We start from the raw sequence: 25,367 nt of genomic DNA, 5'->3' as shown, positions 1-25,367 counted from the left end.
TCCCTGGCTGAAGGCTTCCCTAAGGAGTGTCACCTCCCAAGTGAAGGGATCCCCACTTTGCTGAGGCCAGAGAGGCAGCTGTCAACTGTTAGAAGCCAATGCTCATAGCAGGCAGGAGATGGATGCACCAGCCTGATAAAGGAGAAGTTGACATGGAAACAATGACCATTGGATTCATGGCTCAGAGGACACTGGTGGCCACAGCAAGACTCGTTTTGGGAATTGATAAAGAATTTTAAACATATACAAAAACAGAGCAGGGTAATGAACGTCTAGGTACCTAGGACCTAGCATTGACAATTAACACATATGGCCATTATTATTTCATACATAGTCCCTTCAATTTGTCCTAGTGCCCATGTTATGTTGAAATAATTTCTAGATAGCATGTCATTTCATACGTAGACATGTCAGTATGTTTCTGTAAAAAATAAGCTCTCTTCTTTAAAACACGATAATACCATGATCACAGTTAAAAAAATAAATATCCTTAATATCACCAAATATATAGTAAGTGTATTTAAAAAAAGACTGGTTTTGGGGTTGTGGTGGAGTTGGATGCTAGATAGGGGGCAGTGGTGACATGGTGAGTAGAGATGCTGGAGCCTGGTGCAGGGGAGGGGGGATGGGGCATGGTGCAGGGGAGGGGGGGTGGGGCATGGTGCAGGGGAGGGGGGGTGGGGCATGGTGCAGGGCTTGTAGGAGTGCCTGCTGAGTCTGTCTGTCCCTCTGTTGTGTCCCCGCAGCTCTGTGGTGATGCTGGAGATTGACAACCGTCTGTGCCTGCAGTCGCCTGAGAATGACCACTGTTTTCCCGACGCCCAGAGCGCGGCGGACTACCTGGGAGCGTTGTCAGCGGTGGAGCGCCTTGACTTCCCGTACCCACTGCGGGCGGCACGGGGTGAGGGCCAGCCTGGCGGGTGATGAGGGTGGAACCGGGGCTCCCATGGTGGGGTGGGCCTTGGCCCCTGGTTGAGACCCCCTGCTTCCTGCCCGCAGGGGAACCGCTGGAGCTGCCAGAGCCAAGCGTGCCGCTACTGCCCCTGCTGGCTGCGAGCGCCGTCTTCCTGCTGGTCATCCTCGTCCTGGGCGTCATGGTGGCCCGCCGCAAGCGTGAGCACAGCACCCTCTGGTTCCCCGAGGGTTTCGCGCTGCACAAGGATGCTGCAGCTGGCCACAAGGGCCGGCGGGAACCCGTGGGCCAAGACGCTCTGGGCATGAAGTGAGGACCCTGACTCAGCCCATTCCCTGTCCCTGACTGTGGGGCTTTGTGAGCCCTTGAGCCCACCTTGACCTGACTTTGACCTCTGACCCCTACCTGACCCTACCTTCAGACTCCAGCCTGGACCCCAGTGTTCATCCCCTTGACCACTGACTCGATAATCCCTGGGAATCACCCCTGATGCGTGACCCTTGGCCCCATTTCCTATGATCCAGTTCCCTCACTCAGATCCTACTCTGACTCTACCCTGACCCCAGCTTCTCAGATTTCACCTTGATACTCAAAATTTGTTCCCACATGGCTACTGATCTTGTGATCCCTGTCTGCATCCCAATCCCTTGCTGGCCCCGTGACCCTATCCTCTATGACCCCCAATATCACCTCTGGCTCTAACACACCCTGACTTTGACCTCACCTCTGACCCCCTTTCCACCCCAACTCAGTGCTCATTCCCCACGATCCTCAATCTTGGCCTTGGCCGTGGGCTTCACCTCCAACTCCCTGGCCTGTCCCTCGAGACTCCAACCCCACCCTGACCTAATCCATGAATTTACCCCTCTCCTGTCACCCTGTGACCCCTGGCACCTCTCCACAACCTCCTTGATCCTGGCTACATCTCTCACCTGTTACGAGGATAACTCTATCCTCCATGACCCCTGACGTCATCTTCTATAACCCCTGCTATATGCCTGGGACCCTCACCTGTCCCACAGCCTACTGCTCTGACCTCTGACCCCACTCCTGTTCTTCCCCAGTTCCACCTTAAGACCCTGGCCGTCACCCATCACAACCCCTGATGGTACCCCCTGCAACCTTGACCACATCCTGCATCCCCTCATTGGACCCTGCACCCTGCCCCTACTGACCCATTGTCCCCTCCCTCCTCCCCCCCAACAGGAACATGGCCAAGGGTGAGAGTCTGATGGGAGAGGTGGCCACAGACTGGATGGACACAGAGTGCCCGGAGGCCAAGCGACTGAAGGTTGTGTCCCCTCCTCTGACCCCTGCCCTCAGGGTCCTGGGTTGGGGCTCAATGGTCAGTGGGAGAGCCAGGAAAATCTCTGCTGTCCCTGGCTCTGGAGAACAGTCACAGCACTCACCCCATCCTGCTCCTGGCATCTTTCCAGAGGGGATCCCCTGGCCCAGACAGTGACTCTGCTTTCTCTCTGCTGCATCCAACTTAGTCCAGCGTGCCCAGCCTGAGAGCACCGCCAGCTGGTCTTTTCCTGTCCTGGGGCCACAGCTACGGGCCCTGTCTTAGTCCGCTAGGGCTGCCATAATGAAATACCACAGACTGGTGGCTCACACAGCAGACACTTATCTTCTCACAGCTCTGGAGGGTGGAAGTCCAAGATCAAGGTGCTGGCAGGGTTGGTTCTTGGTGAGGGCTTTCCTCCTGGCAGGTAGAGTGTGTTCTCACTGTGTCCTCATGTGACCTTTCCTCTGCATGTGCATAGAGAGAGAACTCTGGCGTCTCTTCCTCTTCTTATTAGGACATTGGTCCTGTTGAATTAGGGCTCCACACTCATGATCTTATTTAACCTTAATTACTTCCTTAAAGGCCCTGTCTCCACATATAGTCATGTTGGGGGATTAGGCCTTCAACATATGATTTTTGGGGAGCACAGTTCATAACAGGCTCCTGCTAGCATTACTTTGACACGTGCTGAATGTCTTGAATGTACACAAAGCATCTTATTTCATCTTTATGAGGATGCTATAAAGTAGCTATTGATACTTACCTCCATTCTTAGCTGCCTCTCCCCTGCCTATGTTTTCTTTTTTTTTTTTGGCCACACTGCGCGGCTTACAGGATCTTAGTTCCCCAACCAGGGGTTGAACCCCAGCCCTCGGCAGTAAAAGCGTGGAGTCCCAACCACTGGACCACCAGGGAATTCCCTCCCCTGCCTATGTTTTAATGTTTGTTGAAATGAAGACATCTATTACAATTGACAGCTAAAGAAATCTGCTTGCCCCAGGCTTTTTTTTTCTTTCTCATCCAAAAGTGGGTGTTAAGTATATGGTACAGAATGTTTATGATGGCATTTTAGCATTGCGGAATGATTGCATCATCCTGATTTTACCAATGAGAAGCTCAGAGCTCTAATGTGATTTGCCTAGGGTCACAAGCCTACTAAGTGACAGTGTCAGACATTGAATCCACATTGAAGGCTGGCCCATCCTCCGTGGCCCTATCTGGCTAGCTGTCCATCACCTGGCTCTCCCCTTTCATGAAATTCAACTCCCCACCTGGGTCCTTAAGCTCAGGTCTGCCTTGATCAGGCTCTGTGTTTGGTGCAGGCTGTTAGATGCCCAGGCAGGCTAGTTAGGGATATTCTGTCCTGTTTTCATAACATCATTCTTCCCTTTTGGACCATGAGTCTGAAATTTATTGAGCTCCTCTGAGGGGCCCAGGTGCTAGACTCCTGAGGGTAAATCAATACATTTGTGTGTGATTGTTCGGTCCCGATACCTCACGTTCTTATTTGTGGTAGCAGGTGGGAGCCTACGTGGTATCCAGGGCAACTCCCTGCTTCTCACCTTTCACTCCTTTCCCAGATTAATACTGGGAGTTATTATTTTGTTTAAAGATTTATTTATTATTTATTTATTTATATTTATTTTTGGCTGCGTCAGGTCTTAGTTGTGGCACTCGGGATCTTCGTTGAGGCAGGCGGGAGTTTTCACTGCGGTGCGCAGGCTGTTCGTTTCGGTGCGTGGGCTTCTCTCTAGTTGTGGCGTGCGGATTTTTCCCTTCTCTAGTTGTAGTGCGCAGGCTCCAGGGCGCGTGGGCTCTGTAGTTGTGGCGCGTGGGTTCCAGAGCGCGTGGGCTCTGTAGTTTGTGGCACGTGGGCTCTAGTTGAGGCGTGAGAACTCAGTAGTTGTGGCATGCGGGCTTAGTTGCCCCAAGACATGTGGGATCTTAGTTCCCCAACCAGGGATCGAACCCGCATCCCCTGCATTGTAAGGCGGATTCTTTACCACTGGACCACCAGGGAAGTCCCAATACTGGGAATTATTATTATTGCAGGATCCCTCTACTCCCACATTTCTTTTACCAGTGATTTGGAATTTCCAGAACACAAGTTTTGCATTTCTTCTGTTGAATTTAATTTTAAAGTTTTTTGTTCTTTTTGATACTGTTGTCAATAGAATTGTTCTCTTAATTTCATTTTTGGTATGTTCCTATCTAGCGTATAGACAGGTGTGTGCTGACAGGTGTTATGCTCTGTGTCTCTTCCTTTTTTTAAAATTAAAAAAATTTTTTATTTATTTTATTTTTAATTTTTTGGCTGCACTGCACGGCATGTGGGATCTTAGTACCCTGACCAGGGATTGAACCCACGTCCTCCTGCATTGGAAGTGCGGAGTCTTAACCACTGGACCGCCAGGGAAGTCCCCTCTGTGTCTCTTCCTTGATCACTACCGTGGGTTCCCAGACCCTCTGCCCTTCTAACCCGGATTAAAATCCCAGTCCTTCCTCTTATGAGTTTCTCTGAACTCCAGTACATCAATTTCCCATTTCCTTATCTGTAAAAGAAGCAGGATGTTAATGGTTTCTTGGGGCCATGTGTGCATCTCCATGAGAGAAACCTGTGGGAATGCCCAGACCGTCCCTCTAACTGTGTCTCCCAATCCCTTGTGAGAACCTGGGTCCTTGTGCCTCCAGGTAGAGGAGCCTGGTGTGGGAGCTGAGGATGCTGTGGATTGCCGCCAGTGGACTCAGCACCACCTGGTTGCTGCCGACATCCGTGTGGCACCAGCCATGGCATTGACGCCACCACAGGGCGATGCAGATGCTGATGGCATGGATGTCAACGTGCGTGGTCCAGGTCAGGCATCCCTCCCTCCAGGATGCCCTTTATCCATCCTACTCATGAGACGTTGCATCTGGGTCTGTTTCTGGGGAAAGCTGGGTGTGTCTGGGTGTCCGTCTGTGGGGGTGTGTGTTAATCAGGACTCTTGGTTGTAAGTTTTAATAGCCCAACTCAAGCTAACTTAAGTAAAACAAGGGATTTACTGGCTCTTGTAAATGGAAGCTTCAGGCACATTTGGATCCAGGACTCACCACCTCTTGGCTCCACAGCCCAAGTAGGCTTTTTCCTGCAGGCACTGATAGCTACAGGTGGGACAGGCCTTACAAAACCTTTTTCCCATATGTACCAGCAGAAGTGCCAGGATGAGTTCTGATTGGATGGACATACCCATTCCTGAACCAATCAGTGTGGTCTGGGGCCTGGAATATGCAGATTGACAGGCCTGAGCTATATTCCTGTCCTTGAAGGAAGGATTTGGCTTTATCGAGGGCTTGAGGATGGAGAATGGGGTGCAAGTAGCCTCCTAAGGGAAACAAGAGCAAATGCTCATGAAGAGTATAGCAGACCATGTTATCTGGATCCTCTTGGATTTGTCTTTGCCACATTTTGGGATATGCCTTCCCCAGCTCTGTTTTGCTTTTGCTCCCAATGACCAGGACCTATGGCTCTCTTTTGAAGCCCTTCAGGTTACCGGGGCCTGAGGTGCTTGGTATTTTATGTCCCTGGGGGCAGCTCCTAACCAGTGGATGCAGGAGTATGAAAGGCTCAGCTCCTTTGACTCAAGCTGGATTACAACTCTGGGGTACAGCTCAGCTTCCACAGTCCCCCTTTGGGATCAGGCTGAAATAACTCTCCAGGCATTTGCCCAAGGTTGCACACTTGTTTGACTTCCTCCCTCCCTCGTTCTGTGTCCCCTACTACCTAGGAGCCCTTCTGTGACAAATCACATGCCCATGAATCCTCATCCTGGGTTGGCTTCTGGGGCACCTGACACAGGTGTGTGTGTGTGTGATGGGAGGATTTGCCATTCCCTCTTGTGTTTCCACATGTCCCACTTCCTCCTAATGCAGTGCCCTCAATCGTATTCCCCAGAAAGGCCCTGTGCCCACCTCCCTTGTGACACACTCCTGGTCCCTGCAGATGGCTTCACCCCGCTAATGCTGGCCTCCTTCTGCGGGGGGGCCCTGGAAGCAATCCCAGCTGAGGAGGACGAGGCAGAAGACACGTCAGCCAGCATCATCTCAGACCTTATCTGCCAGGGGGCGCAGCTTGGGGCTCGGACCGACCGCACGGGTGAGACGGCCCTGCACCTGGCTGCCCGCTATGCCCGGGCTGACGCGGCCAAGCGGCTGCTGGATGCTGGGGCAGACACCAATGCCCAGGACCACTCAGGCCGCACCCCGCTGCACACAGCCGTCACTGCTGACGCCCAGGGCGTTTTCCAGGTGAGATGGGCTCGCCTCTTTGGACTTCAGAGCTGGGACAGGCCTCAGACCGACCTGGGTTCAAGCCCTGGTTCTGCCTTTCAGAGTTCATCTTTCTCATTTGTAAGATGGGGATATATGGGAGTATAGTTTCTGGCAAGAAGCTATTCCCTGAACCTAATCAGTTCCATGGGGTGTATTGGTTGGGGTCCTCAGGGGGCTTAGAGGTGCTTCTTGTCCCTTTGTTCTTGCCATGACTCCTCCTGCTGCGCCCCGTCTCCCTTAGATTCTCATCCGGAACCGCTCCACAGACCTGGATGCCCGCATGGCAGACGGCTCCACAGCACTGATCCTGGCGGCCCGCCTGGCAGTGGAGGGCATGGTGGAAGAGCTCATCGCCAGCCATGCTGACGTCAATGCTGTGGATGAACTCGGTAGGCTGTGGGGGGTAGTGGCGGGTGGGGGCTGAGAGGGTGTCATCTGGGCCCTGACTGTTGGTGTGAACTCACACCCACACTGACACCCAGTCAGTGAAACTCGTGTACTCATAACAGGGTTTCAACATAGACCTACACTCTCATGCATTAAAAAAAAAAAAGGCGCCCATTAGCCCATACTGTGTGGCAGTGGTTCAGGAAAAGGTGCCCTTCCCAAGACACTTCCCTTCCATCTGTTTTGTTAGAAGAACTTACTCTGGTGCCATCTGCTGGACAACTGGTGTAATAAATTTGCAAATCTGCCAGACCTATAGTTGAGGGCCGCTCCGTCCCTGGAGGTGGCTTGCTTGCACAACAGTGACCTGCCCTTGTGTCTAGAGAACCTCATACAGCTGTAGACACACTCGGACTCTTAGAAACATCCTTTGGAGCAGGGGTTCCCAATCTCAGCAACATTGACATGTGGGGTTGGATCATTCGTTGTGGTGGGGGCCGTCCTGTGTAGTGAACGATTTTTTAAAAATTTATTTATTTATTTATTTATTTTAAAAATTTATTTAGTTTTGGCTGTGTTGGGTCTTTGTTTCTGTGTGAGGGCTTTCTCTAGTTGCGGCGAGCGGGGCCATTCCTCATCGCGGTGCGCGGGCCTCTCACTGTCGCGGCCTCTCCCGTTGCGGAGCACAGGCTCCAGACGCGCAGGCTCAGTAGCTGTGGCTCACGGGCCCAGTTGCTCTGCGGCATGTGGGATCTTCCCCGACCAGGGCTCGAACCCGTGTCCCCTGCATTGGCAGGCAGATTCTCAACCGCTGCGCCACCAGGGAAGCCCTAAAAATTTATTTATTAAAAAAACTTTTTTTTTATTTTAAAATTTTTATTGGAGGAGAGTCAATTTACAATGTTGTGTTAGTTTCAGGTGTACAGCAAACTGAATCAGTTATACAGATACATATATCCACTCTGTTTTAGATTCTTTCCCATCTAGGCCATTACAGAGCACTGAGTAGAGTTCCCTGTGCTGTACAGGAGGTCCTTATTAGTTATCTATTTTATGTATGATAGTATGTATGTGTCAATCCCAGTCTCCTAACTTATCCCTCCCCCCTTGTCCCCCTGGTAACCATAAGTTTGTTTTCTACATCTGTGGCTCTATTTCTGTTTTGTATATAAGTTCATTTGTACCATTTTTTAAGATCCCACATATAAGCGACATCATATGATATTTGTCTTTCTCTGCCTGACTTACTTCACTCAGTATGACAATCTCTAGGTCCATCCATGTTGCTACAGATGGCATTATTTCGTTCTTTTTTATGGCTGAGTAATATTCCACTGTATATATGTCCCACATCTTCTTTATCCAGTGTAGGATGTTAAGTAGCATCCCTGGCCTCACCCACTGATGCCAATAGCACCCCACCTCTCAGTTGTGACAACCAAAAATATCTCCAGACATTGCCAAATGCCCCTTAGAGGAAAATCACCCCTGGTTGGGAAATACGGCTTTAGAAGAGCACTGTCCAATAGAACTTTCTGTGATGATGGAAATATTCTTAGTCTGTTCTGTTCAATATGGTAGCCACTGGTATGTGCTGTCAAGCACTTGAAATGTGGCTGGAGTGAACAGAGAACTAAATGTTTTTTTTTCATTTAATGTTTTAACCTTTGTTTTGCCTACTTAAAAAACCCCCAGCTGTACTGACATATAATTCAGATACCATGCAATTCATCCATTTCAAGTATAAAATCCAATGGTTTTTAGTATAACCACATAGTTGTGCAAATATCATCACAATAAAATTTAGAATGTTTTCATCACCTGAAAAAGAAGCCCTCACCTCTTAGCCATCACCCCTTCAATCCCCCTCGTCTTCCCGGCCCTTAGGCAACCGCTAATGTATTTTCTCTCTATATGGATTGCCTATTCTGGTTATTTCATATAAATGGAATCATACAATATGTGGTCTTTTTTGACTGGCTTCTTTCACTTAGCACGATGTTTTTGAGGTTTACAAATGTTGTAGCGTGTATCAGTATTATTTCTTTTTTGTTTTTTAGTGAATAAATAATATTCTGTTATATGGATATACCACATTTTGTTTATCCACTCATCCACCGATGGACATTTGGGTTGTTTCTGATTTTTGTCTGTTATGAATAATGCTGCTATGGACAGTCCTGTGTCATTTTTTGTGTGGACATATGTTTTCATTTCTCTTGGGTATATCCCTAGGAGCAGAATTGCTGGGTCACATGGTAACTCTGTTTAACCTTTTAAGGAACTGCCAGACTGTTTTCCACAGTGGCTGCCCTATTTTACATTCCTACCAACAGTGTATGAAGGTTCCAGTATTTCCACATCCTCCCCAACACTTGCTATTATCTGACTTTTTGTTCTAGTCTTCCTAGTGGATGTGATTTAGTATCTCATTGTGGTTTGATTTGCATTTCCCTGATGGCTAATGATGTTGAGCATCTCTTCACATGCTTATTGTCCATTTGTGTATCTTCTTTGGAGAAATGTCTATTCAGATTCTTTGCCCATTTTTAAATTGGGTTATTCGTCTTTTTATTATTGAGTTGTAGAAGTTCTTCATATAGTCTAGGTATGTCTCTTATCAAACATATGGTAGGTTTAATATATTTGTAGGTTTTCTTTTTACTTTCTAGATGGTGTCCTTACAAGCACAAAAGTTTTCATCTTGATGATGTCCAATTTATCTATTTTTGTTGTTTTTGTTATGGTTGCTTGTGTTTTGGGTGTCATATCTAAGAATCCTTTGCCTAATTCAAGGTCATGAAGATTTACTCCTATGTTTTTTTCTAAATGTTTTATAGTTTGAGCTTTTACATTTAGGTCTTTGACTCATTTTGAATTATTTTTTTGTATATGGTGTGCGGTAGGGGTCCAACTTTATTGTTTTGCACGTGGAGATAACAGTTGTCCCAGCACCATTTGTTGAGAAAGCTATCCTTTCCCCATTAAATGGTCTTGGCACCAATTTAATTTAATTTAACTTATTTTACTGTTTTTTTTCTTTTGACTGCCCTGTGCGGCTTGTGGGATCTCAGTTTCCCGACCAGGGACTGAACCCAGGCCACAGCAGTGAAAGCCTGGAATCCTAACCACTAGACCACCAGGGAACTCCATTTTTTTTTTTTTTTGTAATTTTAATTTACATAAACTAAAGAACCACATGTGACTGGTGGCTATTGCATTGGACAGCACAGCTCTAGGTACAACTGAATGAGGTCCACATAGTACCCCCTGTATATGGAGAGTTACATCTACAGGTGTGCACACACATGGACCCAAACACAGTTACTCAGATACTCGTGGCAGGCCTACCCTCCCCCCATCCCAGGCCATATTCTAGACATTTTCTGTCCCCCTGCTGTTGGGGGGCCAGCAAATGAGCCTGGTCCTGACCCTGACCTTCCCTCACTTCCCCCCCAGGAAAATCAGCCTTACACTGGGCTGCAGCTGTCAACAACGTGGAGGCCACCTTGGCCCTGCTCAAAAATGGAGCTAACAAAGACATGCAAGATAGCAAGGTGAGCCCCAGCCCTTGGCCCCCCTGGGAGTCAGCCCTGGCACAGCTTTCACAGGTGGCAGAGAGCAGGTTGGGGTAGGCTAGTGGGCGCATTCACCCTGCCTGCAGCCAGCTTTCAGGTGTGGGATTTGGGCCCAAGGGGTTTCAATAGTGGATCAGAGGAGGAAGTGTATGGCAGTTGCTGGGTGACCTTGGGCGAGTTGCTTAACTCTTTTGAACCTCTGTTGTCATCCTCGAAATGGAGAAGCAACGGTACCCACCTCATTGCCTCTTTCGAGGATTCAGTGAGCTAAAGCTTTTATAAAGTGCTTTAGCACATCCTCAATAAAAGGTAGATGTTATGATTGTTGTTTAAAAACCCTTGCAAGGTGGTATTATTCTCATTTTACAGATGAAAGAGTGAGGCTCAAAGGGGTGCGGGGTTGGATTCCATCCTTATTTAAAATTTCCAAAATTATATTCATTATGGATTCTTTTTGCATTAATCTTAATTTAAAATTTTTTCGTTAAAATATCATTTATTTTGACGACCCCTTAAATTTTGTGCCTAAGGCGAGTGCTTCACTCTCCTCACCCTGGTCCTGGCTTTTGCGGCCTGAAGCTTAGTAGGTGCTGGATGAATGTGGCTTAAAGGAAAGAACTTGCCCAGTTTTCCCCAGCAGAGCTGAGATTCCGACCGAGGTCTGTCTGGCTGGAGAGTATGAACTCTTAGCTCTCAGGTTCCCCCAGAGACAGGAGGCCTCTGTGATGTTAGCCAGAAATTAATCCTGACTCTTGTGACCCTGACATCTTGTGGGTTCTGGGCTGCCACAGGAGGAGACTCCGCTGTTCCTGGCCGCCAGGGAGGGCAGCTTTGAGGCTGCCAAGCTGCTGCTGGACCACTTTGCCAACCGTGAGATCACAGACCACCTGGACAGGCTGCCCCGGGATGTGGCCCAGGAGCGGCTGCACCAGGACATCGTGCGCTTGCTAGACCAGCCCAGTGGGCCCCGTAGCCCCCCTGGCCCCCACGGCCTGGGGCCCTTGCTCTGCCCGCCCGGGGCCTTCCTCCCAGGCCTCAAGGTGGCACAGTCCGGGGGCAAGAAGAGCCGGAGGCCTCCTGGGAAGGCGGGGCTGGGGCCTCAGGGCGCCCGGGGGCGGGGCAAGAAGCTGACCCTGGCCTGCCCGGGGCCCTTGGCCGAGAGCTCCGTCACGCTCTCGCCCGTGGACTCGCTGGACTCCCCACGGCCCTTTGGTGGCCCCCCCGCGTCCCCTGGCGGCTTCCCCCTCGAGGGGCCCTACGCGGCTGCCACGGCCACAGCCGTGTCTCTGGCTCAGCTTGGTGGCGCGGGCCGGGCAGGTCTCGGGCGCCAGCCCCCCGGGGGCTGTGTGCTCAGCCTGGGCCTGCTGAACCCCGTGGCTGTCCCCCTTGACTGGGCCCGGCTGCCCCCACCTGCCCCGCCAGGTCCCTCCTTCCTGCTGCCGCTGGCCCCGGGACCCCAGCTGCTGAACCCCGGGAACCCCGTGTCCCCCCAGGAGCGGCCCCCACCGTACCTGGCAGCCCCAGGACATGGCGATGAGTTCCCCGCAGCTGGGGCTCACAGCAGCCCCCCAAAGGCCCGCTTCCTGCGGGTCCCCAGCGAGCACCCTTACCTGACCCCATCCCCAGAGTCCCCCGAGCACTGGGCCAGCCCCTCACCTCCCTCACTCTCGGACTGGTCCGACTCCACGCCCAGCCCGGCCACTGCCACCGGGGCCACGGCCGCTGGGACACTGTCTGCCCAGCCGCTCCCCCTGTCGGTCCCTGGCCCTCTTGCTCAGTCCCAGACCCAGCTAGGGTCCCAGCCTGAAGTCACCCCCAAGAGGCAAGTGTTGGCCTGAGGGCTCCACGGTTCCTAGATTTGGGGAGGCTGTAGAGACACCCCATCCTGCTTCCTCTCTCTCTCCCCTTTTAGTCCATTTCATTCTCTCTAATTTCTTCTCCTGCACCCCACCCTCCTTGCAGTGTGACCAAGACAGGTCGCAAGCCTAGGGCTTCAGTCTTCCTTTATTTATAAGGGGTGCAGGGTGACCCCCACCCTTTGGGTCTTGTGGTGAGTCTGGGACATGCTCCTGCCTCTCCCCTCTTCCTGGGGCCACCCTCACCCCCCCATTCTCTCCTGCTTTCTTGCCTCTTCTGGCCTCTCTCACTCATGTTCTGACACAGGTGGATTATTATTATTTTTTTTTTACATTTTGTATAGAAACAAATTCATTTAAACAAACTTATTATTATTATTATTTTTTACAAAATATATATATGGAGACGCTCCCTGCCCCCTGCGAACCCCCCAGTGCCCCCGTGGGGCTGAGTCTGTGGGCCCATTCGGCCAAGCTGGATTCTGTGTACCAAGTACACAGGCATGACTGGGATCCTGTGTACCGAGTACACGACCCTGGTGTGTACCAAGTAGGCACCCTTGGGCGAACCCTCTGGGGCTAGGGGTCGGGTGAGACTTGGGAGCCTCCTCCCCACCCCACCTCCCTCACTTCACTGCATTCCAGATGGAACTTATTCTGTAGCTTTGCTGGGGGAAGTGCCCTTCTGGCCTGGAGAGCCTATCCCCAAGCCCCCCATCACAGAGTGTGGGCCACCTCCCTTTGGGAACTGGAGGGTGGGGTGACCGGTGGGAATATGAGGACCAGGGGAGACATGTGCATTTTACTTTGTCTCCCTGTAAATAGGGGCCTGCAGGGAGGAAAGGAGCTGCCTGCACGGCACCTCCTCCTCCTGGTACTCCCCTGGCCCAGCCCCAGGGCAGAATAGAAGTTATTTGTAGGCTATTTTTGTAATATAGCTTCTGGCCACAGTCCCTGTGTAGCTGAATCCCCAGGCCTTGCATTGTACAGCCCCCTTTCCCCTCACCACCTAATAAAGGAATAGTTAGCACTCAGTGTCATTGTTCTGTGTCTAGGTAAGGTTGGGAGGGGTGGTAGTGTGGGGTTTCTGTCTCTTCAGCGCTAACTTTTGAGACAGGCTGGGACCTGGGACCCTCTGCTGCAGTGCTTGCACCTGGACAAACATCTCCTGGAGCAACAAAAGACAAAAACTATAAGGGACTGAAAATAACTGTGGGCATGTGCAGTTGGGGCAAATTATGGCCAACAAGATACAAAAAGACCAAAAAAAAAAAAAACCCAACTGCCACTTCTGAAGAGCTGGGAGAGAAAGCAGGATACTATGCATGGCCCCTGCACACAACACCAAAGGAGTGGGCAAACCACCAAAGCCACCCTTCTGGCTCCACCCTTGGACCCACCCTCACCCCATACCTCCACCCTTGGGGAGCAAGCAAGCACCGGAATCTGTTCGTTCTCGCTCCCCCCTGCTGCAGCAGGGGTCCCAATAAAGCCTTGCCTGAATTTCTTGTCTGGCCTCTGATCCATTTCTATTGACTAAGGAGGCCAAGAACCCTGGTTGGTAAAAACTTGGGCTCTCATCTTGGGGTCAAACCATTTGGCTTGCTTGCCGGCCACTTTTGCTTCCTCTTTTGATGGATGATTGCCCGGATTGGACCGGGGTGGCCACCTGACTTAAATTGAACGAGATTCCCTTGCTTGAGAATGTTTTAAAAATGGGGATGCTGAGAAAGCTATCAGTTGGTGGAGTTTCTAAGGCCAAGGCAGGTGGAGAAATATTGATGGCCGGTTTGGGGTGGTGGGTACTGATGAGAAAACAGCAGAAGACTGGAGCTATGCAGGGAGAATCAGAGACGAGCGCTCCAATGGCTCCAGAGTGTTGGAGGGAGTACCTCATTTCCAAACGGAGTATCAATTCCAGCTAACTGAGCATTTATTCCACTGACATCAACAGGTATTTATTAACTGCCTTCTAAGTGCTTAATGCTGGTTCTGCATGGATCTCACCTCTACTTCATGCTCCCTTGGGGTTTAGAGACAATGCTGCACCGTATAATAAATACGTATACCAGCTTGAATGAGTTGCTATGTCTTGCAAATAATTGTGCCCCAAGACAAGGTTGTGTTTACACTGAGGTCCTACAGGAAAGGAGGAATTTAATGTTCATTGGCTCCCCCCATCAGCTGGAGCGCTCTTGGTTGCAAGTGACACAAAAAATCTACCCAGCTGGCTTAAACAAACAAAAACCAATTTATTAATTCATATAACTAAAAAAGACCGGCTTCAGGGGAGATTTGAGCTAGTGGCTCAAATGAGGTCAACAAGGGCTGAGTTCCTCATCTCTACAGATTTTTCTCTGGGCATCAGTTTCATTCTCAGGCTCCACGTGGTACTCAACCCAACTTCTCTTCCCACTCCCACAGCTCCAGCCCTCCTTCTGTATTAGCAAAATAGGTTCAAGGATCATAGACCATATCGCACATTCCAGAGAACTGAGAAGCTTCTAGTCTTGGGGTTGATTTTGTATTGACTTCAAATGGGTCGCATATTTATCCTCTAACCTAGTGTTGCTCAACGTTGGTACTGTTGACATTTGGGGCCAGATCATTCTTTGCTGTGGAAGGCTGTCCTGTGCCTTGTAGGATGTTTAACAACATCCCTGGCCTCACCCACTAGATGCCAGTAGCACCCCCTCCTCCAGTGTGACAACCAAAAATGTTTCCAGATATTGCCAATTGCCAAGCAATGAAAAATTGCTTTTGAGCACTCCTGCTCTAACCAATCACTATAGCAATGGGATATAGAATGTGCTGATTTCTTAAAGCAATGAGTTTCTGCTCTGGAACTGGGGCGTGGGGTAAATTTAAGGGCTGTCAGGTTTGCAGAAGTAGGAATTCTGTGGAAACAACTAATAAATATTCACTCCACCTCCTCTCTTTTGGCTAAGTCTTTGGAGATGGAACAATCTCTTTTTAAAAAAAATTTTGGGGGCTTCCCTGGTGGCGCAGCGGTTGAGAATCTGCCTGCCAATGCAGGGGACACGGGTTCGAGCCCTGGTCTGGGAAGATCCTACATGCTGCGGAGCAACTAGGCCCGTGAGCCACAACTACTGAGCCTGCGCGTCTGGAGCGTGTGCTCCGCAACAAGAGAGGCCGCGACAGTGAGAGGCCCGCGCACCGCGATGAAGAGTGGCCCCCGCTCGCCGCAACTAGACAAAGCCCTCGCACAGAAACGAAGACCCAACACAGCCAAAAATAAAAAATATAAATAAATAAAAAATGAAAAAAAATTTTTATTGAAATATAATTGATTTACAATGTTGTGTTAGTTTCAATAAAGTGATTCAGTTATTTTATATACATATATATTCTTTTTTTTACATTCTCTTTCATTATAGGTTATTACAAGATATTGAGTATAATTCCCTGTGCTATACAGTAGGTCCTTGTTCATTATCTATTTTTTTTTATTATTTTATTTTTATTTTTAATTTTTTTTGGCCACGCCATGCGGCTTGCGGGATCTTAGTTTCCCGACCGGGGATTGAACCCACACCCTCGGCAGTGAGAGCGGGGCGTCCTAACCACCGACCACCAGAGAATTCCCTCTATTTATATATAGTAGTGAGTGTGTATATTTAATCCCAAACTCCTGGGACAATCTCTTTTATTGTCTCAAGTTCATTTTATGTTCATTCATTTATCCTCTATATGCTTATTGGGCACTTACTGCATGCCAAATCCTGGACAAACTGCTGGGAGTAGAATGGTGAATTATATGAGCTCACTCCTTGCTCTTATGGAATTTCAGGCTAGTTAGGGGATGTATAGGGGTGCCCCCCTTGTCCCTTTGGGTCTTACCATTGCAGTACATGCTTGATAGCATCTGACTGCAAACACCTGAACTTCTCTTGTGTGGGCCAGGAACAACCCTCAAAAATGAGGGATGGGGGCTTCCCTGGTGGTCCAGTGGTTAAGACTCCGTGCTTCCACTGCAGAGGGCACTGGTTCAATCCCTGGTCGGGGAACTAAGATCCTGCATGCTGTGCAGCGTGGCCAAAAAAAAAAAAAAAAAAAAAAAAAATGAGGGATGGATGGGAGTTGGTGGATAAATACCCCAGCTCCCTCACCCCTCTGTGGGGGCAATTCTGAGGTGTGTTCCACAGACTCTCAGAGGATGTCCATCAGGATTGAGCCCCAGTTGCCCATGGTAGCAACTTACTCTTCCTCATGGGAACTTTCTGGAATGTTCCTTTTTGGAATGATCCTATTGGATATTTCTGGAATGATTTCTCAAATAAGTTCTTTGCACTTGAATCCTTGGCCCAAGAGAAGTTCGTCTTAGCTGCGTGCATGAGTAGACTCTTGGAGGAAAACCCGAAATATTTGTTGGGGTGCAAGCAAGTTTGGAGATCCTTCTTCCTGAGTGCTACACAAAAGAGGAGAAAGCCGTTCTTCCCACCCACTTTGTCCACTTTATCCTGCAACCCTGGCTCTATGGAAACAGGGCGTTGGAGATGTGTGTCTCACGGGGTGAACCCACTTTCATACCTGGTGGAGCCAACTTTTTTGTAAGCACATGTGAGACTCTTCCACTCTGGAGGCTCCCTGGAATGGTTGGAGGAGGGGTGTCAGGTGGGGGAACAGGAAGCCTGCATCAGTGGTTGGGAAAAATGAACTAGTGGGATTCAGATTCATGTGCATGTGACTTCATTGACCCACAAGATTTGGGGACATTTTCATTCACATCCTAGGTGACTTCTTGACCGAGAAGACAATGATAGTACAGCTGTGTGTCTGCTCTTTGCCCCTCCAGATACACCCTTACACTTCTCCACTCTGCTCTGTGCACTGGGAGGATGACCTGAATAGAGGGCATCAGTGGACTCTCGCGTCCTCTTGCTTCCACTTGGGTTTGGCCATTGAGAGGCACAGGTGGGAGATTAGAGGGTAGAATGTATTTATTTCCCTGGTTCCCTGCCTGCAGGGTGGCTTTGGTGCTCTCCATCCAGCTGCCCTCTGTTAATCTGAATAATTGTTCCCTCTCCTTGTCCCTTCTGCCCTAGGGGGGTAAAGGCTCTCCACCATTGCAAGTCCCAAGGTACTGCAGTATGACTTGTCTACACCCTGCCCAAGCTTCATCTATCTGTTATCTATCTATCTATCTTCCTACCTATCATCTATCAATTATCTATCTAATCTATCAATTATCTATGTATCTATCTGTATATCTATGTATCCAACTATCTTTTAGCTATCTATCATCTATCAATTATCTGTGTATCTATCTATCATCTATCAGTTATCTATGTGTCTATCTATATATCTATGTATCTATGTATATATCTATCTTTAACTATCTATCATCTAACAATTATCTGTGTATCTGTGTATCTATGTATCTGTCTATCTATCTATCTATCTATCTTCTAGCTATCTACCATCTATCAATTATCTATGTATGTATGTATGTATCTATCATCTATCAATTATCCATGTATCTATGTATCTGTGTATCTATCTATCATCTATCATCTTTTAGCTATCTATCTATCGTATATCAATTTATCTATCTATCTATCTATCTATCATCTATCTTTTAGCTATCTATCTATTTGTTCATTTTTGTTCAGCTTTATGAGGAATAACTCACATATAATAAAGTGAATCCACTTTAAGTGTAAAGTTTGATGGGTTTTGACAAGTGCACACAGTCATATAACCACTACACAATCATGTTTCATCATTCCCCTTTGTAGTCAGTCCCCTTCTGCCCCTCTGGCTCTGGCAATTGTGGATCTGCTGTCTGTCACTGTAACTACAGTCCTTCCTTTTCTAGAGTTTCATATAAATGGAATTGTGCAGTGTGTAGGCTTTGGAGTCTGGCTTTTTTTTTTTTTTTTAAGTTAGCATTGTGCTTTTGAGATTGAGTCACGTTATTAGGCATAGCAATTATTTTTTAAAATTAATTAATTAATTAATTATTGGCTGCATTGGGTCTTCGTTGCTGCACACGGGCTTTTCTCTAGTTGTGGCAAGTGGGAGCTACTCTTCGTTGCGGTGCGCGGGCTTCTCATTGTGGTGGCTTCTCTTGTTATGGAGCTCTAGGCACGTGGGCTTCAGTAGTTGTGGCACACGGGCTCAGTAGTTGTAGCACATGGGCTTAGTTGCTCCGCGGCACGTGGGATCTTCCCGGACCAGGGCTCGAATCCATGTCCCCTGCATTGGTAGGCAGATTCTTAACCACTGCACCACCAGGGAAGGCCTAGGCATATCATTTATTATGTGTAGTCCTTTTTACTGCTGACGATAGTATGCATGTCATGTGTTATAGATATGCCACAGTTTGTTTATCTATTTGTCACTTTAGGGACATTTTGGTAATTTTTAGTTTTCGGTGTTTAAATAAAGTTGCAATGAACATTCATACACGTTGTGTGGACACACGTTTTCATTTTTCTCAGGTTTTTTTTAGGAGTGAGATGGCTAAGTTTCATGGTAAGTGTTCGTTAACTTTTAAAGTTTTTTGCCAAGTGGCTGCACGATTTTGCATCCCCACTGGCAATGTATGAGAATTCCAGTTGTTCTACATCTTTGTTAATACTTGGTATTGCCAGTCCTTTTAGCTTAATTTAATTCTAGTGATATAGTGGTATCTCACTGTGCTTTTAATTTACATTTAATTTGCAAATGAATATGTCTCTTCATGGGCTCATTTGCGATTCACATCTTCTTTGGTGAAGTATCTGTTCAAATATTTTGCCCGTTTAAAAATTTTTAATTTTTCAAATTAAAAATATTGTACCATTGACTTTGTGTGAGTGTGTACAGATCTGTGAGTTTTAACACATGTATAGGTTTGTGTGACCACCATCACACCCAGGATATAGAACAGAATAGCTTTCATCACTCCAAGAAATGTCTTCATGACATACAGATGGCCAAGAGGCACATGAAAAGATGCTCAACATCTCTAATTATTAGAGAAATGCAAATCATAACTACAATGAGGTATCACCTCACATGGTCAGAATGGCCATCATCAAAAAATCTACAAACAATAAATTCTGGTGAAGGTGTGGAGAAAAGGAAACCCTCCTACACTGTTGGTGGAAATGTAAATTGGTAGAGCCACTATGGAGAGCAGTATGGAGGCTCCTTAAAAAGCTAAAAATAGAGCTACCATATGATCCAGTAATCCCACTCCTGGGCATATATCTGGAGACAAACATGGTTCAAAAGGATACATGCACCCCAATGTTCACTGCAGTGCTGTTTACAATAGCCAAGACATGGAAACAAGCTAAATGTCCATTGACAGATGAATGGTAGAAGAAGATGTGGTACATATATACAGTGGAATATTACTGAGCCATTAAAAAGAATGAAAAAATGCCACTTGCAGCAACATGGATGGATCTGGAGATTATCATACCGAGTAAAGTAAGTCAGACAGAGAAAGACAAATATCATATGATATTGCTTATATGCAGAATCTAAAAAAAAATGATACAGATGAACTTATTTACAAAACAGAAACAGACTCACAGATTTAGAGAACGAACTTATGGTTACCGGGGGTAAAGTTTGGGAGTAGGGATAGACTGGGAGTTTGGGATTGACATGTACACACTGCTATATTTAAAATAGATAAACAGGGACTTCCCTGCTGGCACAGTGGTTAAGAATCTGCCTGCCAATGCAGGGGACACGGGTTCGAGCCTTGGTCCAGGAAGATCCCACATGCCGCAGAGCAACTAAGCCCTTGCACCACAACTACTGAGCCCACGTGCCACAACTACTGAAGCCCACACACCTAGAGCCCGTGCTCTGCAACAAAGAGAAGCCACAGCAATGAGAAGCCTGTGCACTGAAACGAAGAGTAGCCTCCACTCGCCGCAACTAGAGAAAGCCTGTGAACAGCAACGAAGAGGCAATGCAGCTAAAAATAAATAAATAAAGTAAAAAAATAGTCCTCCTGTGCATAACTGCCATGTGACCTAAAAAAATAATAATAAAATAAAATAAAATAGATAACCAACAAGGGTCCTACTGTATAGCACAGGGAACGCTGCTCAATATTCTGTAATAACCTAAATGGGAAAAGAATTTGAAAAAGAATAGATACATGTATACGTATAACTGAATCACTTTGCTGTACACCTGAAACTAACACAACATTGTTAATCAACTATGCTCCAATATAAAATAAAAAGAAACATCTTCATGCTGCCCTTCTGTAGTCACACCTTCTCATCAGTTCTACCCCCTGGCAACCATTGATCTATTATTCTCCATCACTTTAGTTTTGCCTTTTCCCAAAAAAAGTCATATAAATTGAGTCATACACTATGTAATCTTTTGAGATTTGCTTCTTTCACTCAGCTTAATAATCTTTGGGATTCATGTTTCAGTAGTTTCTCCTTTTCATAGCTGAGTAGTATTCCACCATAAGGACGTATCACAGTTTGTTTAACCATTTACTTATTGAAGGATGTATGCATCATTTCCAGTTTTTGGATGAATAGAGCTGTCATAAACATTTTGTGTACATGTGTGGAGATGTGTTTCATTTCTTAGGAAAAATTTCTAGGAGTGGAACTGCTGGGTCATATGGTGAAGATAGTTTAACTTTGTAAGAAACTGCTAAATGGTTTTCAAGAGAGGCTATACAGGGCTTCCCTGGTGGCACAGTGGTTGAGAATCTGCCTGCCAATGCAGGGGACACAGGTTCATGCCCTGGTCTGGGAGGATCCCACATGCCGTGGAGCAACTAGGTCCGTGAGCCACAATTACTGAGCCTGTGCGTCTGGAGCCTGTGCTCCGCAACAAGAGAGGCCGAGATAGTGAGAGGCCCGTGCACCGCGATGAAGAGTGGCCCCCACTCGCCACAACTAAAGAAAGCCCTCACACAGAAACGAAGACTCAACACAGCCAAAAATAAATAAATAAATAAATAATAAAATAATAAAAAAAAAAGAATGGGTTGCACCTTTAAAAAAAAAAAAAAAAAAAAAAAGAGAGGCTATACAATTTTGCATTTCCCCCAGCAATGTCTGAAACTTCCAGTTGTTCACAACCTCACTGGCACTTGGTATTGTCAAGTTTTTTTTTTTGTTGCTCATGTTTGTTTTTATCTTTTGACATTCTACTAGATGCACAGAGGTATCTCATTGTGGGTTTGCTGTGCATTTCCCTAATGGCTAATGATTTAACCATATTTTCATGTGTTTATTTGCCATCTGTATATCCTCTTTGGTGAAATGTCCGTTCCAGTGTGTTTTGTCCATTTTTAAAAGTTGTTTTGCTATAATTAAAAAAGATACATGCACCCCTATGTTCATAGCAGCAGTATTCACAATAGCCAAAACATGGAAACAACCTAAATGTCCATCGACAGACATAGGGAACAGACTTGTGGTTGCCAAGGGGGAGGGGGGTGGGGGAGGGGAGGACTGGGAGTGTGGGATTAGCAGATGTAAACTATTATATATAGGATGAATAAACAAGGTCCTACTGTATAGCACAGGGAACTATATTCAATATCTTGTGATAAACCATAACGGAAAAGAATATAAAAAAAGAATGTCCGTATGTGTATAACTGAGTCACTTTGCTGTACAGCAGAGATTGCCACAGCATTGTAAATCAACTATACTTCAAAAAGAAAAAAAGTTGTTTTGTTTTCTTACCGTTGATTTTTGGGAGTTCTTTACATGTTCTAGATAAAAATCCTTTGTCAGATATTTGCAAATATCCCACTTCATGGCTTAACTTTTCACTCTTTTAACCATATCTTTCACAGAGCAGAAGTTTCTAGTTTTAATAGTCCAATCAAAGTGTTTTTTCTTTTATGGACTGTGCTTTTGTATCATATCTGGGAACTCCTTGTCTTATTGTATGAGGCACAACCTTAATACGATATTGAACAGAAGTGATGAAAGGAGACATCCTTGTCTTGTTTTTCATCTTAGGGGAAAAACATTTAATCTTTCACCATTAAGTAAAATGTTAGCTGTAGGTTTTGGGTAGAAGAAGTGTGTCAAGCTGTGGAAGTCCTCTCCTATTTCTAGTGTGTTAACAGTGCTGCGTTTTGTCAAGTGGTTTTTCTGTGTCAATATATATTTTTTCTTCTTTAGTTTGGTAATACGGTGGATTACATTGACTGATTTTTTTTTTTTTTTTTTTTGGCCGCACCACGCAGCATGTGGGATCTTAGCACCCCGATCAGGGATCGAACCCGTGACCCCTGCAGTGGAAGCACGGAGTTGTAACCGCTGGTCCGCCAGGGAATTCCCCACATTGATTGATTTTTTTAATTGACATATAATTCACATACTATAAAATTCACAGATTTAAAGTGTACCATTCAGAGGACTGTAGTATATTCACAAGACTGTGCCATCACTACCACTATCCATTTCCAGTTTTCTCATTGCTTTATGGAGGAGAGAATTTTTGGAGGTCATCACTCTGACATGGATTGATTTTTTTTCAAACTTTTTATTTTATATTGGAGTATAGTCTTTTTTTTCTTTTAAAACTTTTTACTGGGAAAAAATTTTCAAATTTACACAGAAGGAGAAAGAATTATTTTCCCATTATTCAGCTGTAATAATTATCAATATGTTGTCATTCTCTTTTCATCTATCCCTCCCACCACTTGGAGTATAGTTGATTAACAATGTTGTGATAGTTTCAGGTGTACACCAAAGTGATTCAGTTATACATGTACTTGTATCTATTCTTTTGCAAATTCTTTTCCCATTTAGGTTGTTACAGAATATTGAGTAGAGTTCCCTGTGCTATACAGTAGGTCCTTATTGGTTATCCATTTTAAGTATAGCAGTGTGTACATAATCCCACACTCCCTAACTATCCCTTCCCCCCCACCCTTCCCCCTTGGTAATCGTAAATTCATTTTCTAAGTCTGTGAGTCTGTTTCTGTTTTGTAAATAAGTTCATTTGTATTATTTCTTTTTAGGTTCTACATATAAGCAATATCATATGATATTTGTCTTTCTCTGTCTGACTTACTTCACTCAGTATGACAATCTCTTGGTCCATCCATGTTGCTGCAAATGGCATTATTTCATTCTTTTTAATGGCTGAGTAATATTCCGTTGTATATATGTACCACATCTTTTTTATTTTTAAATATTTATTTATTTATTTATTTATGGCTGTGTTAGGTCTTCGTTTCTGTGCGAGGGCTTTCTCCAGTTGTGGCAAGCGGGGGCCACTCTTCATCGCGGTGCGCAGGCCTCTCACTATCGCGGCCTCTCTTGTTTCAGAGCACAGGCTCCAGATGCACAGGCTCAATAATTGTGGCTCACGGGCCCAGTTGGTCCGCGACATGTGGGATCTTCCCAGACCAGGGCTCGAACCCGTGTCCCCTGCATTGGCAGGCAGACTCTCAACCACTGCACCACCAGGGAAGCCCTTGTACCACATCTTCTTTATCCATTCCTCTGTCAATGGACATTTAGTCTGCTTCCCTGACATGGATTGATTTTTGGTTGTTGGATTTATGGGTTTAGAGTTCAGAGGGAATGACGGATCTGGGATATATCTTCGGGGAACGTTGGCACAGGAATGGTATTTAACACCATATGATTATACTAATCACCTAGGGAGAGAGAGGAGAGTCAAGGCCGGGGTCCTGGACTCCAGTTCCAGTGTTAGAGTTGGAGAGAAGAAAGAGATTGAGGAGTCAGAGATGAAGGGGAGAAACCAGGTGTAGCAGATGTTGTCAGCCTTCTGTCCATATCTCCTTGCTCTGACCACTTCAGTCTCAGTTCCAACAGTCAATGGAACAGCCAGTCTCATTCCAAGAGCCAGGCAACATCTATTTGCCTGAAGGCTTTCTCTGGCCACAAAAGCTTACTCTATTCACATGTTCAGCAGGCTGGGAGCACTGGGGAATTAATGTCCCCAGGGGCCTCCCTCAACACTGACTGACTGGAGTGGGTGTATACATACATCAGCTCCCTCCCTTCTCTGTGGTGAATGCTGTCTGCTGCTCCCCAGTGGTTTCCAGTGGGAATGAACCCCAGTTGACACAGGGATAACTTGCTTGATAACCCGTGCTTAATGAGCTTCCTTTCCTTTCCTTCCTCATTTCTCCACTCTCCTACTTGTGTGTTCTGAGATCACCTCCCAGAGAAACTTACGTCCTATCAAATCCTTGTCTGCTTCTGGGGGAGCTTCAACTATGACAGGGGTTGTTGGTGTAGAGTAGGTGGGCGTGCAAAATCATGAGACTGTGCTCATGTGTAGTCATGAAATTTAACTCATGATGTTAAAGTGCTCAGCTCAGACTCCCGTGTTCATTGCAGCACTGTTCACAATAGCCAGGGTCTGGAAACAACTTAAGTGTCTGGCAATGGATGAATGGACAAAGGAGAAATATATATAATATTATATACATGTGTATATTATATATATATAATATGGTATATATACATATTGGAATATTATTCAGTCATGAGAAAGAAGGAAATCTTGCCATGTGTAACAACAGGTATGGACCTTGAAGTCATTTATGCTAAGTGAAATAAATCAGACATAGAAAGACAAATACTGCATCATCTCACTTATATGTGGAATCTAAGAAAGCTGAACTCAGAGAACAGAGAGTAGAGTGGTTGTTACCAGGGGTTGAGGGAGGGGAAAATGGGGGAGATTTTGGTCAAAGGGTACAAACTTCCCATTTTAAGGTTAATAAGGTCTGGGGATTTAATGTACATCATGGTATTATAGTTAATAATACTGTATATATGTACACTTGAAAGTTTGCTAAGAGTATAGATTGTAAATGTTCTCACCACAAAAAAGAAGTAGTAATTATGTGATGGGGTGGAGGTGTTAGCTACTGCTGTGGTGGTCATCATTTTGGAATATATAAACATATTAAGTCAACACATTGTACTACTCAAACTTGCACAATGTTGTATGTTAGTTATATCTCAATAAAGCTGAGGGAATTTTTTTTTGTTTTAAATACAAATATCTCAGCTAGGGAGAGAGAAGAGGGC

General features: G+C 46.3%; 1 protein-coding gene across 6 annotated transcripts in view; it reads left to right on the top strand.

The window, feature by feature from the left end:
- The window catches only part of NOTCH3 (notch receptor 3), a 56,422-nt gene that overhangs the window by 20,208 nt on the left and 10,847 nt on the right, over positions 1-25,367 (top strand). For 4 of the 6 annotated variants that reach the window (XM_036845774.1, XM_036845772.1, XM_036845770.1 and 1 more), the window contains 8 exons: positions 747-901; positions 1,000-1,222; positions 2,120-2,204; positions 4,893-5,055; positions 6,133-6,485; positions 6,751-6,898; positions 10,356-10,453; positions 11,266-13,364. In XM_036845774.1, coding sequence (XP_036701669.1) covers positions 747-901; positions 1,000-1,222; positions 2,120-2,204; positions 4,893-5,055; positions 6,133-6,485; positions 6,751-6,898; positions 10,356-10,453; positions 11,266-12,312 — 2,272 coding nt within the window. In that variant the 3' untranslated portion in view covers positions 12,313-13,364. Of the gene's footprint in view, positions 1-746; positions 902-999; positions 1,223-2,119; positions 2,205-4,892; positions 5,056-6,132; positions 6,486-6,750; positions 6,899-10,355; positions 10,454-11,265; positions 13,365-25,367 lie in introns of those variants that run through there. The other 2 variants (XM_036845771.1, XM_036845775.1) reach the window with 2 other exon arrangements.

This window comes from Balaenoptera musculus, chromosome 3 (assembly GCF_009873245.2).
Source record: "Balaenoptera musculus isolate JJ_BM4_2016_0621 chromosome 3, mBalMus1.pri.v3, whole genome shotgun sequence".
NCBI lineage: Eukaryota > Metazoa > Chordata > Mammalia > Artiodactyla > Balaenopteridae > Balaenoptera > Balaenoptera musculus.
This window is presented reverse-complemented; position numbering and strand designations above follow the sequence as displayed.